This window comes from Equus asinus, chromosome 10 (assembly GCF_041296235.1).
Source record: "Equus asinus isolate D_3611 breed Donkey chromosome 10, EquAss-T2T_v2, whole genome shotgun sequence".
Taxonomy (NCBI): domain Eukaryota; kingdom Metazoa; phylum Chordata; class Mammalia; order Perissodactyla; family Equidae; genus Equus; species Equus asinus.
Genome location: NC_091799.1, coordinates 23661235 through 23679098, shown reverse-complemented (window position 1 = coordinate 23679098; position 17864 = coordinate 23661235). Strand labels below are relative to the sequence as shown.

General features: G+C 49.1%; 1 protein-coding gene and 1 long non-coding RNA gene across 7 annotated transcripts in view; one reads left to right on the top strand and one right to left on the bottom strand.

The window, feature by feature from the left end:
• Nucleotides 1-17864, bottom strand: part of TTLL11 (tubulin tyrosine ligase like 11) — a 228725-nt gene that overhangs the window by 29585 nt on the left and 181276 nt on the right. For all 5 annotated transcript variants that reach the window (XM_044778859.2, XM_070518831.1, XM_044778860.2 and 2 more), the window contains 2 exons: nt 16484-16735; nt 8812-8918 (listed from right to left, as the gene is read on the bottom strand). In XM_044778859.2, coding sequence (XP_044634794.1) covers nt 8812-8918; nt 16484-16735 — 359 coding nt within the window. The remainder of the gene's footprint in view (nt 1-8811; nt 8919-16483; nt 16736-17864) is intronic.
• LOC123289301 (uncharacterized) lies at nt 1730-6774 on the top strand. Of its 2 annotated transcripts, XR_011506559.1 has the most exons (4): nt 1730-3003; nt 3290-3357; nt 3853-3973; nt 6607-6774. It is a non-coding gene; the product is annotated as an uncharacterized lncRNA (long non-coding RNA). The 2 variants fall into 2 exon arrangements; XR_011506558.1 differs by having other exon boundaries at nt 3853-6774.

The window sequence follows — 17864 nt, the reverse complement described above, 5'->3', positions numbered from 1 at the left end:
GCCAGTCTGAAAAGGCTACAAATTGTATGATTCCAACTATGTGACATTCAGGAAAAGGCAAAACTATGGAGACAGTAAGAAAGACCCGTGGTTGCCAGGGGTTCAGGGCGAGGGAGGCTAAGCAGGTGGGGCCCAGGGGATTCTTAGGGCAGTGAAAATATTCTGTATGGCTCTGTAATGTGGGATACATCACACTAGAAATCTGTCAAAATACATCGAATGTAGAACATGGAGTAAACTTTAATGTAAACTGTGAACTTTAATTAACAATAATGTATTAATATTTATTCATTAACTGTAACAAATGTGCACGAATGTAGTACGTTATTGTAGGAGAAACTGTGTGTGGGGGGTAATATGGGAATTCTCTACTATCTACTCAATTTTTCTGTAAATCTAAAACTGTTCTAAAGAAATTAAGCCTATTAATTTAAAACAATGCTTTTAGAGCACCTGGCACTTGTTAGGCGCTCGATAAATGTAGCTCATGTCCGTGTCAATCACTGGCAGTCAGGTTAAGAGGCAGCCTGCTGGAGGTTTAGTTAGGAGACACGGGTCCTCATCCAAGCGCTCCATGTACTAGCCGGGTGCCATTGGAGGTGGCCCCTAACCCATCTCGTCCTCATTTCCTCAACTCTAAATAGCAGGGCTGCTGGGAGCATCCAGTGCCATGTTTTGTAATAGTAAAGTGTATGTGAGCTTTCTACTGACTCCCCGGCTGGAGGAGGAGCGGATGTGGGGGTGGCTTGAGGAGGAGACCCCTGGATGCATGCGTCTGTCGTCGTTATCTCCCTGAACCAACACCAAGGACCAAACCATCGTCTTAGCAAACACAGCCTGCCCAGCCCCGAGGGATGCTTCAGTCACTCAGTCAGGCTCTTGGGCCCGGGGACATTAGGGGATTGGCACAGCCCTCCATCTTCACGTGCTTGTGACTGTTGTCACTTCCCGAGGCAGCACAGAACCGAAGCTCAGCTTCCTTCTCTGCCCCAAACTCCCTCGTTAGCCCTCTGAGCCGTGGTTTCCTCCTCCCTAAACTGGGTCATGGGAGTAAAGACTGAGCTCGCTGGGAGTGTGAGCATTCAGTGAACAAGTAGACTAGAAAACTGTTTAGTCATCTCTAAACACACACAAAAGTCAGGGACAATGTCTCGTTCCAGCCAGGTGTCCACTTCCTTACTAAATCCTTACAACAACCCAAGGGGGATGTCATCGGCCCTGTTTTAAAGAAGAATGTGGCTCCCAGAGTTAAGTGCCCCCTCTAAGGGCTCCCAGACGGGAGGGGGCACAGAATTGAGCCCAGGCAGCTGACACAGCCGCTCACGCTTTCCCAAAATGCTCCATCCTGCTGCCACTGTTCCTGCAAGATCTGGGATGGTAAGCAACAAGCACAAGGAAAGGGGAGGGCTGCATAAAAAACCGTTCCACGTTTTCCTTTTGTCTCTTTCTTTAGGGGGTGGGGCCAGGCAATGGGCGGGGATCCTGTCCCCTTCACCCAGGCGGAGGGGACAGAGAGGAGGATGAAGAACGGGCACCGGCCTGACAGACGGACTGTGGGGTGACTACACGTCTTTGGCGGCACTCACGGAGGGGACAAGCAGTTACAGAAAGCGCAGCCTGTGCGGTCGCAGGCCCCGAAGACAAGTGTCTGTGCGAGGGAGAGGCCGAGCTGGCATTTCTCTTGGCTCCCTTGCTTTTATTAAAAATAATTCTGACGCCGACTATTTTGTAAGTGTGTAGGGCACACATCCAGAGAGGCCCATCTGACTTCGAGATAATTTCAAGGCTGAAGAACATTGCTTGTGCCAGACACGTCGCGCGAGGTGCGGCGTGAAACCTGCCTAGTTACAGGCGGCCACCCATGTTTCAGAGGGAGGGGGCCGTCCATGTATATGCATAAGTGAGGCTTCGCTAAACATTCCAAGTAAAAATACTTTTAAATATTTCAGTACATCGTTAACCAAATACATTTCAGTTGGGGCTCATTCCAGCTGATGAAAGTACAGGAGGCAGATGATTTGCATAAGTCGACTGAGGAAATTTGGTGAGAGACAGTAATGAGACTCAGACACCCACAGGATCAGCGGATTGTCACGTCCCGATTCCTCGTCCATTCGACATATGGTCGTGGGGCTCCTGCTATGAGCAGGCCCAGTGCGAGGCTTCATTAAGGCGGGAACAACTCTGCTTGTGGAGGTTAGTCCATGTTAAGGGGCAGATGCCACACCCTCTTTCCAGCGTTTAGTTGGCCATGTTGTCAAGGAGCAGGGCTGGATGCTATTGGAGCTGATGGGAAGAGGGACCGGGCCCAGCCTGAGGGCTGAGGAAGGCTCCTGAGGAGACAGCCTGCGCCGTGGTGGGTGATGAGAGGGGGTTTCCAGCAGAGGCAAGTGCCCACGGTGGAGGACCTCCAAGGTGGCCAGCCACCCCGGCTGGAGCCAGTGAGTGTGGGGCCTGTGATGGGAGCACTGGCTGCCCGGGAGAAGGGGTCCAGTCTGCGAGGCCCTCCCTCACTCAGGGGCTCTACCCTAGAGTTGGAATCGTGACCCCAGGACTATAGGCAGCTGGTGGTTGGCTCTGAGTTGAAAGGTGATGCAGAGGGGGGGCTGGAGGCCACCACAGCCACCCAAGGGCAGCGAGCACCCGCCCGTGTGGGAGCAGACACTACAAAGGAATGGTGAAAGTCGTTCTTCAGAGACTATGGCAAACAGAAATGGAGAGAAGCTGGGCCTGGAGAGCCAGCAGCACTTCCCAGCTAAAGGTCCCCAGCCCTCCCCAGCCACACAGGGCCCACTTGCCCGTGCTTTCCTGAGTCGGACGCATGGGTTCCTCTTTCCAGTCAAACCCCACAACATTGCTATATAAGGCAAAGGCGTGAGGGAGGGTGGAGGGGGGAGCAGCCAGGCACTAGGTTGTTTACAGCAACAGCTAAAGGCTAAAGGCAAGAGAGGGGAGTCTTGGAGAGAAAGGAGAGGAGCGCCCGGCGCTGGGTCGGGCACCAAGGTAACGTCTGTTGTCCCATCCCTCTCACAGCCTGTGAGCGTCTCCAGGCAGGCGCTTCTTCCTGTCTGTTCCCAGCACCTGCAGAGCGCCTGGCATGAGTGGGTGCCCAGGAAGCGTTTCCTGAGAGAGGGACGCAGCAAGAGCAATGTGGTAGCAATCGCAGCAGCCCCGCTCACTGAGCCTTTCCTACAGCAGCCCCTGCTCTGAGCGCGACCCCTGCTTCCTCTCGCTTCACCCATGTCAATGTTTTTATGAGGTGGGCACTGTCATTAGCTTCACTTTACAGATGGTGAACATGGAGTTCCGAGAAAGTCACGTAACTTGCAGAGGATACACAGCCAGATTCGAAGCCAGGTTTGTCTGATCCCAGAGCCCAGGGATTTGGTTACACTGCTGGTCAAACGAAGGCAGTCCCAGGAAGGGGGCACACGGCTCAGGTGTTCTTCAAGCAGTGGAAGAAATGTTCTTTATTTTGGTCAAAGAGTCCACAGCATATATCAGACATTAAATTATGCCACTCTTAGATTTCCCTCTGCAAGCAAAGTGTGTGTGTGTGTGCCGTGCACGCATGTGTGAGGCACGCGTGCTCGAATGGGCAGAGAATTGGGGTGGGAAGCCTCTCCAATCCATTTTTTTTTTGCTTTGCAATCATGTTTCCATTGGTTACAGAGGGACCTTTAGCTTATATCTTAAAACAGCAAAGCATGTGGCTGTGAAGTGAACAAAGCTGTTGAGGTTCAGAAGCTCCTCACACCCCCATCCCCCATGTCGGTGGTGGGTTAGATGGACAAGATGCCTGGTACCGGGCCCACATGTTCCCTCCGCAAGTGAAATGTTTGTCTCTCATAGATGATGCCGGATACTGCCTTTTATTGCCTAATCTTGATGCCATCCTCGTCTCTCAAAGCAGAGAAGTGAAATTCACTCTGGGAAGAGTTGGGAGCAAAGTCTCAATGATAAGGAGGAGTCCGTGAGTGCAATTTACATGTAATGACGCATCCCCACTGACAAATTTGTTTCTTCATTTGATTCTGGGCAAGGAGAGGGCTACCACACCCCAGTTTTGCTGATAACACCCTCATTTAGATTTCTGTTTTCTGCTCGAAATTCTAGAATAGGAAATTGAAATCCTTTTTTTTTAAATGACAATTACATTGGCCTGCTGGAGAGTGTGAGATTGCATATTACTGAATTCCATCAAGCTCCTAAATAGTCCTTGACATTCGAACAGAGAGGAAGACAAGCCTATTTAGGGACGATGAGCACAGGATGCAGATGCGGGTTCTGTGGGTGGGGAGAGGCGGGGAAAGGGCTGGTGTGGGGAGAGCCTCTTGTTAGATGTGGGTTATTGTCAAGTCCTAGCTTTTGTTTTGGATGGTGAGTTTGTGGATGCTTAGTTCATTATTAAAAATAACTAATTCAAAAAGCTAACTAAACAAAAGCAGGCTATGCAGGGGCCAGGATGGAAGTGTCTCATGAACCAAGAATTATGATTAATCCAATTCTATGCAGCTGAGGCCCAACAACAACAAAAAAGCAACTGGAAACAAGCCTATTCAAAAGGATGGTCTGAGACCTGATACAGAATGTGCATACTTTTTCTTACTGGTTTTAATTTTTTTCTTACTCATCTTTTTACACACCATTTCTTCTCTATTTCAAGAACAGGGTATCCTCACATGGGTTGCATAAAGGTGCGTAAAGGTCTCAAGCATCAGGAATTGGGTGAACCCCCTTGGTGGGCACCAAAACCTCATTAGGGCAGAAGGAAGGTCTGGGCTGGCTGCCGGAAACGGACGGTGCATGAGCACGTGGATGCAGCTCGTGTGGGTGATGGTCTATCCAAACAGGCTGGCGTTTTATGCTGGACGTTCAGGAGAGGAAAGGGACACCCTGTCCAACCAGAGCACTGCTCCTAAGAGATGTTTCTCACACTTGGAACTCCCTGCATTGAGGATGTGGGGCATTTTTTATTTTGGCATTCATCTGCTCATCAAACATTCACTGGTCACTGAGCGAGATGCTTTGGCAGGCTCTGGGCCATGCACCGGGCCCTTGGGGATACAGAACCCACAGTGAGGGCCTTTTCTGGGCCACACACCTCGCTGAGTGCTTTGTACGTGTTCTCTCTCTGATCTCTCACAGCACCGCTCCTTTGTCGCTCCCACATCGGAGCTCTGGCCATACCTATTAGAGTTGTCAACGGTGCGTCCTTTTCACCTGGGAAAGACACTGAGTACAATGGAAAGGCGATGGGCTCTGAAGGCCGACTGCTCTTGGTTCAAACCCCAGGTCCCCGCTGTAACACTTGACACACCTGTTTCAACTCACCTCTTTAAGCCTCAGGTTTCTCATCTATCAAATGGGAATAACAGCCCTTATGTCACAGGGCTGAGTGAGAATTAAATGAGATAATTCATAAGAGGCATTTTTTGTTTCTGTCACATAGTAAATGTTCAGTAAACCGTCTCCATTACTATTTTTTTTCTTGAGAGTAGGATCTGTAAATACTTTCTCTTTGTATTCCCATAGGGCCCAGTATGTGGTAACATGTTCCTTCCATGTTTGTTGAATGAATGAATGAGTGAATGAGTGCCTGCCCTTTGGGAATGAGAGCCCATGTTCTACTGCTCTTCAGACTCCTTTCTTGTCAGCCCTACAGCAGCTCTAGGACAGGTGAAGCTGCCCCACTCCAGCATGGCACCCACTCCTCTGGTCAGGACTTAACCGGAACTGAGGGCCTGAGGTTCCAGGCTCTGCACCTGGTGGGAAGGAGGAAGGACTCTCTGGTCTTTCTGCTGACACTTTCCAGAAGGAAGAAGCACTTTCAACCACAAATGTCTTCTTTTGCCATCCAGTAGCTTCCTGAATGGTCCCAAGAACATGGCTGTCTTCAGAAACTCCTTCTCCTTGAGAATCTGACCAGCTTCCTCAGGAAGCAAGAACTGGGGCCTGGCTTGCACCAGCTGTGGGACCGCGGTGCCCCTGAAACCATGGGCACAGTCAGCCTTCTCATTCCGGGCTTTAAAGCCCAGCCCCCACTACCTCTACCCCCTAGACCCTATCATTTCTTTTCTGGAGCCATGGAAACAGGAGTACAAGCAACAAGGAGGACGGAAAGGGAGACAGGCGCCACCTCCCACTCCAGTTCTGTCCTCCTGCAGGCCCTGTGCTCTGTGAGTTGACCTTTCACCTCCCTGCCTCACAAGCTCCGCCCCCTCCCCAGTCATTCAAAGGAACAAGCGCTGCTTGGTGTGGCCCTGGATTGGGGATGGTGTCTGGTCCAGCAGACAGGAGGTTTCAGTTCAAATCTGCCCTCTGCTGCTCACTGGCTAAGGAATTTCAGACAAGTCACTTTTGCTCTCGGAACCTCAGGATCCTCATCTGTAAAACGGGATACGATTACCCACCTCGAAGTTCTGGTGTGAGAACTAGCAGTGATGTGTGCACACAGGAAGTAATCTCAAAATTGCAATTACTACTAACTAACGGTTATTACTCCATGCATTCAGGGGCTGAGGTGTGGCAAAGGCCTGGAAGCTCCCATCTCCAGTTTCGATTGTCAGATGTGCTAAAAATAACTATTTTTCTCAATCTCCTTAGCTAGGTCAGCAGAACGGAGAGACCCCGGCAGATCCCAGAAAGTGTCACCGGAGCCTGTACTGAGGACAGCCCTTGTGGATTCCACTTACAGGGAGCAATTTAAGAGGCAAACAAAACATGAAAAGCTACTCAGAATTAACAATGGGCCAGATGGTAATGCTAGTTTGAAGCAATAAAATATGATAAATAGCTTCCTGCCGCTACTCCTGATCAATTTCAATATTTAATAATTCCACTGCCACCCCCACCCCCTCCTCTGGCCCCCTCCACAGGGTCCTGCGATGACTCCTGGCATTCAACTCACAGAACAAACACTTCTTCGCTTTCTGAAGGCGTCAGCAAAAAGCGCACTGCTCAATTGTCACATGAGTGCTCTCGGTCCTCGAGATGATAATTAATCTGCCTACTTCTCCTGAAGACGCTCCAGCTCACGCCTCTCCTAGTTGCCAGGGAAGGCTGCGAGGGAGCTCCGACTGCAGAGATGTGATAGGAGTATTGGTATTCCTTGAGTTTTGCATTCCCATTAAAGGAAGGGGAGCCATAGGGTGGTCATCTTACTCCAGGACCAATCAGGAGGATAAAGCAACCCGGAAGGGCACCATGGCAGCCTGGTGTTAGAGTCTTATGCCCTGGCCATGCCTCTGAGCCTCAGTTTCCTTCTCCATACAGTGGAGATCATTGAGCCTACCTCCAGGAGAATTATAGCCAGTGCTGCACATGCAAAGTGCCCGGCAGGATGCTGGGCGTGCAGGAAATGCCCAACAACTGGCAGCCGGCAGCAGCAAATGACGCCTGAGCGCCCTGCCTGCAGGGACCTCCTGCTGGTCCCTGTGGTCAGGAAGCTGTAGCCCAGGGCAGATCACAGGTGTGGGGCAGGATCTGGCAAGGGCACCCTGCAGTCAGACAGACCAGACCACCCCAGGATTCTCCCCTCTCGGTGCCCATTAATAAGATTAACCGCTTTGCACGGCCTGTGAGGGTTCCAATGGCTTTCCTACCCACTGGCCCAGGAGACCTCAGGCACCCCTGGAGAGCAGGTATTTTGGCATCGTTCACCAGAGGCAATGGAGAGGAGGTAAAATGGCTTTTCAAGCTGACATTGTAGGAAATGGCAGTCAATTCTAGTTTGGATCTCCCAACCCCCGACTTCATGTCCTCTCCCCAAATCACAGGAGAAGGCTGCTCCTCAAGGTGCCCCCTCCTCTGTGTGTCCCCTTCACAGGGAGGGATGCCTGGGGGCCAGGTCACCTGTGCTGCAGTTTACTCATCTGTGAAATGAGACTTGTAATATACCCACTACACTGGTTCACGGGCACATTTAATAAGGGAATATGCGTGAAAGTACTTTGTAATTTTGTGATGAGCTGTACAAAGGTCAGGTATGGTTATTATGACTTTTTAGAAAAGCACCCTCTGTGAGGAAAAAGATCAGAAACTCATTCCCCCAAAGGTGGGTTCTTCTCACCAAAGCCTTCACTGGCCCCACATAACCTAGAGGATCAAGATCAAACTCTTTCGTGTGGCATTTGAGGCCTCGACACCCCATCTCTGCCCCTTCTCCCTTCCCTTCCCGAGTCAGCCTATCTAAGCTGCTTGGGGTTACCTGAGCCTTTCACAAGCCTAGCCCTGCCAGAGGGGTCTGTCCTGCCTTGTACACAGGTTTATCCCACTCATGCTTCTCCAAGAAGTGTTCCTGGGGCCTCCCTTGATTAGGAGCTCCTCCTCTGGGGTCCCGGATAACCTCTCTGTGCTTCTCTCCATCCTAGCCTGCATCACGGTACCCTAGTGACGGGTTTTTATCTGCCTCCCAGATCTACAGTGAGTTCCATCCGAGCGAGAACCGAGTGCTACTCACTCTAGTCCATCCAGGGCCTGGCCCGGCATATGCTCAGTCAGTGTGTGCTGAGGGGTGAATGAATAAACGAATAACTGAGTATTCCCAGGAGAAATGGAATCAGAGTCTTAAGCAAAGACAATGGATTCTAACGGCGGAATTAGAATGTGGTTGGGCACAGCCTTGGTAGCAGAATTCAGGGTCGTGCTCTGAATTCAAATTCAGCTCAGTCTCTTGAGCCATGTCTAGAGCTGGTAGGATAACCTTCCTCCTTCCCCCACCTTGATCCTTAAAAAGGAGGAACAGAAAATGTACTGCCCATCCCTGTCTGGACTCCCCGCAGGGCGTGGTGGAGGCCAGGCATCGGGTACCTGAATCGCGCTGGTCCAGGGTCATGGAGTTCCATCTCCTTGTGATGTCGATGTAGAGGATGTCCACAGCGGCCATGGACAGGCTGCTGCTGCTGAGCTTGCAGTTCCTGCCCAAAATGAGAAGGGACATGTTACTGCTGGACCAAACCCGTCCTGTTCTGTCTTGCCTCCACGCCTTGGCCTGGGCTGTGTTCCCCACCTGGCAGGCCCTCCCTTCCAACAGCTGGAACTAGGGAAGGGTAGGTGGCTGGGAAATTTGGGAGAGAAGGCTGCAAATACACGTTGAGATTAGGTCATGTGGGCTCCTGTAATTTGGTTAATTAGGGGTCTAAAGGGCTGGAAAGAGCAAGGACTTTAGGGTGGCAAGTCTTGAGTTGAACCTGGCTCTGCCTCTGAGAAGCTGGACGGCCCTGGTTGAGCCTCAGTTTCCTCACCTGTAAGACAGGCGGTCTTTATCACAGCCGCTGTGTCACTGTACAGGCTGAGGCATCACGGCTGTCCGGAAGTGCATCCCCCTGGAAATGCTCACCAGATGAGTCCCTGGGGCCAAAGCTACGGACAGGAACTCAAGGCTTCTGGGCTTCCCCCAGCTTAACCTGTCACCTGAAGATTTACAGGCCCTGATCAGCCACAGTAAGCCCAAGATTTACAGAGCAGAACAGCACAGGCTGGCCCACGCCCCTTCGTGTGGGCTGAGGCAGCTTCACTGGGGATGCCCCTCTGTGCTCACTCCTGACCTTAGGGGAGCCACCTGGAAGTGACAGGAGGAGGGACGGGGCAGGCCTCTGAGCTTCAGATGTTCCCCAGGCTTAGGGGCAGAGAGGCAAAGATAACCAGGTTTTCATTCCGATGTCAGCAATGGTGATTTCTGTCCGAGCCACAGAGGGGTGTGCAGAATCCTCTCCCTCCTCCTCACTTGTGCCTTTATAGTCTAGAATTGTGGCGGGGGGTAGGGGGCGGAATCTGGCTCACTGGAAGGAGCATGATTTGGGCATCAGGCAGACCGGGATTGAAATTCTGGCTCTGCTGCTTTTTCTAGCTGCGTAACTGTGGGCAATTTACTTAAACCTTCCGTGCCTTTATTTACTAGCCTCTAATGAAGCTAGCAAAACTTGCCCACATGGCTGTTGTAAAGATGAGGTGAGGCAGGACACGCCAAGGACCCAGGGTGGTGCCTGGCACCTGGTTGACCCACAACAATTGTTGTTTTCCTTCCTGATCTCTCTCCTCTTCCCTTTCCCTCTTCCAGAGCTAGAACCATCTTGGCCCCATCAGAGGCCGCCTGAGGCTGACCTTTCAGTGAGTGGCCCTGTCTATTCTGGAGAAATGGAGCTTGCCAGGCAGAGTGTCTGGGCACAAGGGCTCGGGCTCTCTGTTCGGACTGGAGACAGCCCTTGGCCTGTCCAGGTGCACCACCCTCCTGAATGGGATTGTGCTGGGAGGCGAGTCCCACTGCGGGCTGGATTTGCTCTGGGATTCCTGAAGGCTAGACCTCTGGGCCAGCTGTCCGTTTTGCTGAACTACATTCAATGCTGCTTTCAAATTTCCAAACATGGCCACATCCATTGCCCCAGCTAATGATAAAGTGGTTCTTTGAGTTCCCACTTGTCATCATCCCTTGTGTGAACAGCTCCCTTAGGAACCCGCCAGGCCAGGGGTTGATTGGCAAGCAGGATTTGGGCATTCCAGAGGCCCCTCTCCGTACCCATGCACACCCCTAACAATGGTGGCAGGGAGTGTGCCCAGCACGGTGCCCGGGCAGGCTGGGGCTGCCTAGGTGCTAGCACACTTGCTCCCTCCATCCCTCTTCCTTCCTTTCTTCTCACCGGCATTTCTCAGGCCATCAATTCACACCCTGCTTCCTCCTGGGCTCCTGCTCGTATTTCAATCACAAGTCACTGTGGCAGACTTCAAAGCACATCAGTGCACAGTTATTGAGCCCCAGTAACAACATGTCAGTGGACGCAGGGCTTTTCATGTCACCTGTCACCGAGATGGCTATCTCTATTGGGTTCTGCGGGAATGATGCTCCAGTCACTCCCAAGGTATTCTAACAACCTGCACGGCTCATTCCCAAAGCTTCATTAGGAACGGCCATGGGTTTTCTCTAATTATCGTATGAGTGTCCTCCTCACTGCCTGTTTCCCCACAGGACCAGAGCTCTGCCTGGCTTTCTCTGTGGGTTAATGGAGTGTAAAAAGGGAAACCAAACTGACCACGGGTATGTAGTTTTTTTCCCTGACAGATAGAAAATAGAAGTGTCAAACCTTTAGCAGGAACTGTAATTTACCAAAGAGAATTCTCCATTTATCCCTTTTCCAAGGTAACTCATCGTCCCTAGCGGTGCCTGCAAGTCCAGTCGATGACAACCTGTGCTGCCGGGACGGGGGAAGGAGGCTGTCCTTCCTGGCTGTGCCGGCTGCAGCAGACAGGAAATGCTTGAAGAAGATTTTGATTCTGTAGGCATTTCTTGGGCACCATCTGCATGCCAGGCCCTTTCCTGCCCATTAGCTCTCTGAATCTTTACAACCACTCTGTGAGGGAGCTATTCTTAGTCCCGTTTCAATGATAGGTAAGCTGAGACTCAAGGAAAGGGACATCAGGTGGGATTCATACTTAGTCCTCCCCTGGAAGATAGAGCAGTGGGCTTGGGACCTCTGGGGAGAAGTGAGGAGGTGGTCCAGTCCAGGGCCACAGGAAGAACCCAGGATTCAAGATATGAAGACTCAGGTGGGGCTCAGTAAGAGAGCCCATTGGGAAGCTTTGGGATATCAGACTGGGGAAAGGCGACCAGGGTCACTTAGAGACAGCTTCTCCCAGGCGTGTCCCCATGGTCACCACACATTCTCCATTGACCCCAAAAGGGAATGACTCCAAGGGTCAAAACTTTGGAACGAACTTTTCATGCGTGCATCCACTCAGTACGGAATTTATTTTGTGTCCACTGCGTGTAGGTGGTATTCTGGGCCCAGTGAGTGATGCACAGCTGACTTGGTCTTGGGTACCACTCTCATGGGCTGTAAACGATCTCAGAGTCCAGGGTGAAAACGTGAAGGCTTGGCAGCTCTTCATCACTGAGAACAGTTTCCCCTAAGGCCCTGAGATGCAGTTTTTCAAATGACTAATGAATGGAAGGATACATTCTTTAGTAGAAGAGAAGGCCAAGAAATACAGTAACATGAGAAGCCAGAACAATTCCTAAGAAAAGACAGGCTGGAAATGTACGTGGAAAAAATGAGCTTTGGAGTCAAATGCATGTGAGTTTGAATCTTGACTTTGCTGTGTGACTTCAGCGAGTCACTGAAGCTCTCTGCATCTAAATTTCCTTATTTGTATGATGAGGATACGGCTATTCACCACACAGAGCTATTTTAAGGACCAGCCCGGTGCCCGGCACATAAGGGGAAGGAACAAGTGACAGCTCGCAGCCTGCCTCCATGACGTAGAATCAGTTTGAAGAAATGTTTGTTTTTCTTCCCAGAATCAAAGGAATTTGGGCACATATGATGGGAGAGAATAACAAATCATTCGTGTTCATTAGGAGCCCAAGTATAGAAAGATTTGAAATTACCATCCCCATTTTTTCTCAACAACCACTGACATCTCATGGGAAATTTAGAAACCAACTTTTTCCACACCATAAAATCCTATTTATAGAATTTCTTTTGTGTTCATCCTTCTCTTTGAAAGAAAAGAAGCTTATTTTTCCTGGAGAAGTTTCTATAAGGAGAAAGCTAACAAATGATCGATACTCATTTTTTTAAAAACCCCACTATCTGATATCTGGGTGGGGGGGGAAGACAACCCCAGTTTATAACGTATATATTTTTAAAGGCTATTGATATCCCTGGCATAGACTCTCGCAATATTGCTAGAAAGAGATCATCACAGAAGAGGGGGAATTTTCAAAGTCACTGAGGAGTTAATGACAGAGGGGGAGGCAAGGCCCCTTACTGTTCTATCCCAGAACATTCTAACACACCATGTTGCCTCTCAGAGAACAAAACCCCCCACAGCTACCCATTATGAAGCATATTAATATCTTCTTATGAGAAAAGGGAGGGGAAGAGGAAAAAGAGGAAAAGGAGAAAATTGTTCTGTAATTTAAAGGGAGACCTGGATCAGAAACCACAAAGGGACGAGCAGGGGAAAGGTCTCCATGAAGCAGGTGCTCATGGTGCAGAGGCTGCCTCCATTTCCTAGAGAGAAACCCAGTTTTGGCAAACTGTTTAATTTTCTGCTTTGGAGAAGGAAAATGCAGTGATGTCAAATTCGGATGTAGGATACATTTGGAAAACGTGTTCTCAGTGAATTACATAGGATGCCCCCCAAATTAGTAATCCAGTGGGAGGCAAACAACAAAAATGCATTCCCCTCAAAGAAAGCTGTCAAACTGAAGAATCAGATAATTTCTATTTCTTAATGAAAGAGAAGTCTCCACACCCTCGCAATTATTATGAAAAAAAAAGAGAGAGAGAAAAGACAGAAAAGAGGTGCTTAATTCATGGTAATCTGTGCTGCTATTATGGGCCTCCTGAGGAAATGACACGAGGAGCTGGTTTGATAGAGTTAAGTCGAGACAAGAAAACGACAGTTCATTATTTCTCATTTCTTGGTGGAAAAGAAAAATAGAATATGTCCAGACTGGCATTAGCATAATTCACTCCTAAAACTGCTGATCTATGCAGCACATTATGAGAGATGGTCACTGAAAATAAATTCACTCGGAATCTGTATGATTTTGTTCCCTCCAGTTCTCTTCAAGGAACTTGGAGAGAAGGAGTGGGTAGGACAGATGAAAAGCTAAGTTCCACTTCTGCCGTTCGCGTGGGAGCTCGAGTATCTATCGAGCCAGCAAATATGTCTCTTGTGTCGTGCTCCAGAGAAGGACACTTGGTTCGATTTAACATATGGCATAAATATTATTAATTCATAATGAAGCAAAATTTAAACTGAAGTGGAAAGGAGAGAGAGAGAGGAGTTGTTAGCAAGAGAAAACGCTTGCTGTTAAATTTAGCTGGCGAGACTGAACATACTGAGAGAAATCTAAAAGCAGAGAACATCATCTTTTACGATTAAGCGGCTGTTGGGATCTCTTGGTATATTTTAAAAGGAAAAATCTATCAATGGTTGTGCGACGTTTTCTCCATTTCTTCCTGCATGCTTAATTACTCAGGACGTCTGCTGGGCGGGTGCAGAGGGACGGCAGAGGGGCTCCCTATCCCCACCTGGAGACGTGGCTTTCCCTCCTCCCTGTCACCTTCACTCCCACCAACAGTGCTCCGCCACAGACTGGGAATGACGGCTGCGGGACCTAATAGTCTCTAACATCACAAAAATCGTTTCTTCATGCAAATGTCCTTAATTACAGAGAACAAAGGGATGGAAAATCATAGAGCCTATCACACAGAGATAGATTTGTAGAGATATTTTAGACATCATCCAGTCCAGTCTGAGAGCGTTTCAGGAATCTTCTTTGCTAGAACCATTCTTGGTTCTGCTTTGTTTTCCAGGTTGTGTGAGAACACAGCACTGGTCTTAATATGTCCCTCGGCTTCTCATACCGGAGGGCTCACACTGCTGGTCTCTATAGCCAGCCACGCTTTGACTGAACCCACACAATGTTTAAAAATTACTTTCTGAATCGCCAACATCAATATACCTGTATTGAGATTTTACATAAAAATCAGTATTTCTAGTTTCTCTTGAAAAATCAAAGGCTCCGGTGAAAGCAGACCAGCAGCAGCCCTTCCCTTTCCTGGGGCATGTGCTCTCCAGGCTGCCACAGCCCTGCCCTCCCACCCTTCTGGATCTGGCCCACCAGCTTGTTCATGACCCCGGAGGCAACCGAGATTGTGATTCTTATGGTAAGTTGTGTTTTCAAATCTCCCTCTCTCTTACGTTTTAGGAGAATTTCATTAGGAATGAAAAGGAAGCATCCGACAAAGGCCTTTTGCTCCTCCTCCCTTCCTTCTTCCTGCCTGGAATGGGACCGTGATAGCTGGATTTGGACCAGCCATCCTGTGACCATCAGGCAACCCCGAAGCTTGAAGCACATAGTTAGGATGGATGAGCGGAAAGACAGAAAGAGGAGTGTTGATCACATTGTGGAGTCACTGATTGGTTCTAGAACCACAACTGCCAAACTTTCTGTTATATGAGAGAAAACTAGTCTATTTAAACCACTTATGGATGAGTGTCTATTCCTACTAGTCAAATGCAATTCCTAAACGAGTCAGAGGGTATTAGGTAGTCTTCTCAGGGAAATAACAACACGTGCCTGTAGACTTTCTTGAAAATTCCCACTGCCTAATGGAAGTGATAACCACAAGACTCATTTAACAAAGAGCTCCGGTAAACTAGGCACCGGGCCACGTGCTTTATCATATATTACATCCCAACCTCATAAAAACCCTGCCAGGCAGGAGAGATTAGACCCATTTTACAGATGAGGAAACTGAGACTCAGAGAAGGTAAGGGATCTGCCCAAAGCCACACAGCTATTAAGTAACATGCTTGGCTCCGAAGCCAGACCCCAAAGTCTGTGCTGTTTCTCCTGGGCTTTCCTTTTTCCTCGACAGTAACACAAAGCCCTTCTCAAAATCACCATGCAGAATACCTCTTCAGGGTGACTGACATGGCAAAAACCCCTGCTGATGCTTCTGTTTACCGTCCTATCAGGTATATCCAAGGGCGAGAGTTAGGATTTATAAAATTCATTTGGAGAAGAGCATATGACAAAAATGGTTTCTGATTCAAGACTTCTAGTAATTTCCTTTAGTGAATAAACCCATGGGGAGAGTGACCTTGAGGTGCAGGGTAGACATATTAAGACTGATGATGAGAAAAACATCAGCCACACTGGATGCTGGCAGATAGTTTCTCTGAGGGGTAGAGCACACGATCCTAGGGTGTAGGTAGGTTCACCGCCACTTTATAGGATAACTGAGGTTCAGAGACGGTCATTAAGTTACCCAAGGTCACACAGCTAGTAAGTGCTCCCCTATGTCCCTAAAGTGCCCCAGAGAGAAAAGGCAAGTTAACAAATGATCTCAGGAGATTGAGTGGCAATGGCATATTTTGTAGGCTGCAGCGAAAACACAATTTCTTTATCTCATGTTTTATCTTTAAGATTAATGCAAATTTTGTATTATACTCTATAATATAACCATGTTATTTTTATATTAGAACAAATGTATTGAATTATTTATCGACTGAATTATTTAACTTTTGTCTCTTGAAATTGACACTTTGGAAAGATGTGCCTCGTTTCTCTGCTGTGGCCTTGTAAACGCTCAGCACACAGCCACGTCCCACTGGGAGAACATTACCCCGGCTTAAGATGCATGAGGTCATTCTGAGTCCAAGGGGCAATTATTTATATGTGGTTTAAGGACCTCGTTCAAGGTAGTGCAGAATTGTTTTCTAACCACAAGCGTAAGGTTGTGAATGCTGTCACTTCCATAATATTCATTAATTCATTCAACAAATCAGAACCTGCCATGTGCCAGGCCTAGTGCCAGCCACTGGGTCAGCTTAACCCCAAACAGGGCACTGACCTGGTACCACAGATTCTCTCAGGAGCGGTCAGGGAGATGGGACCAGCCAGAGGTGGGGCTGGACTCCACCCTGCCAGAATCCCAGGCCAGAGGGGCTGGTCTCACTGACCTACCTTATGAAGGTACGGAAGCCTGTTGGTCCCAACTTCATTGTCCCCTTGATTCCCAGGAACCGGATGAACAGGTTTGCCATCCTGTCCACCAGGCGCAGGTAGTTGAACTGCTTCGCGTACTTGGGGAACACTTGCTTGAGGCAGATGGAGGGTAGGTGGGCCTCGGCATTGGTGTTGACGTCCGCCGCGCTGGCCAGCTCACTGTCTGAGGGGTCTTCCTTTGCGGCTAATGGCTTCTCAAGCTGCTGAGACCTGAAGCACACAAGGAATTAATGCCAGAACCAACATCTGGAGCCAGATCCACAGCAAACAGGGCACTTTCCCTTGCATATTCTCCTTTCCCTTAGATTTACAGTGATCTCAGGAGGTGGGTATTATCACTGTTTTTATCATACAGACCAGAAAGCTGACCTTAGAGAATTGACCTGGCCAGCTCACACCACTACTGCGCGGCAAAGTCCGGACTTGAACCCAGGGCAGAGCCACGACTGGAAACTTACGCTTCCTCCGTTCCACCATCCTGGTTTCCCGATATGGACGACTTCCTTTACTGTACTCGTGATTCAAGAGAATACTCTATTATGGAGCAGTCTGGGTTTGATTTCAAACTCCTACTTATGGATAGTAATTGAATAATTAAGAAATATAAAAATCTCATTGAGGGCTGGCAAGAAGCCACAGGCAGAGTTCAACGAACAATTTGCAAAGATGTATCAGTTACCCGATGCTAGGAATAGGCACAATTACATTTTCTGGCTTAACTGTTTTCTTATTCGGAACAAAAAAAAATCATAGTGTTGTGATGCCCTAGTCTGGATATTTTATTCTGAAGTTATTCTGATATTCAAGAAAATTAGCAGCTAGTAACTCTCAAATATCTGCCCCTAGCTTGGGCTGTTCTTCTCCCCTCCAGACATATCCAACTATCATCTGTTTGACCCTCAGAAGAGCCCACGTGTGCCTCAGACTGAAACGGCCTTGTCCCCTCACCCCAAATCGGCATTCCTCATCTCCTTGAATGTCACCACCAGCTGCCTGTTGCATGGGAATAAATGTCAACTTCTCCCTCTCCGCCTCCACAGCCAGTCTCACCTCCTTAGTGTTTCCCGAAACCAGCGGCACTCTCCCCTGCCTGGGCATGTCCACTTTCGCCTGGACTGAGGCAACAGGTCCCCTTGCCTCCAGCCTTTCCCATCCATAGATCCATCCTCCACACTGGCCCCTGAGGCGCCCCTTTTAAAGCAAATCCGGTTGGGTTGCCTGCTTGCTACAGCTCTTTAGTGACTCCCAAGAGCCTATGTGATTAAGTCTATACTCCTCATTCTGGCACTCAAGGCCCTTCCTGATTTCTTCTCCGCCCTCTTCATTTCCTATCACTTCC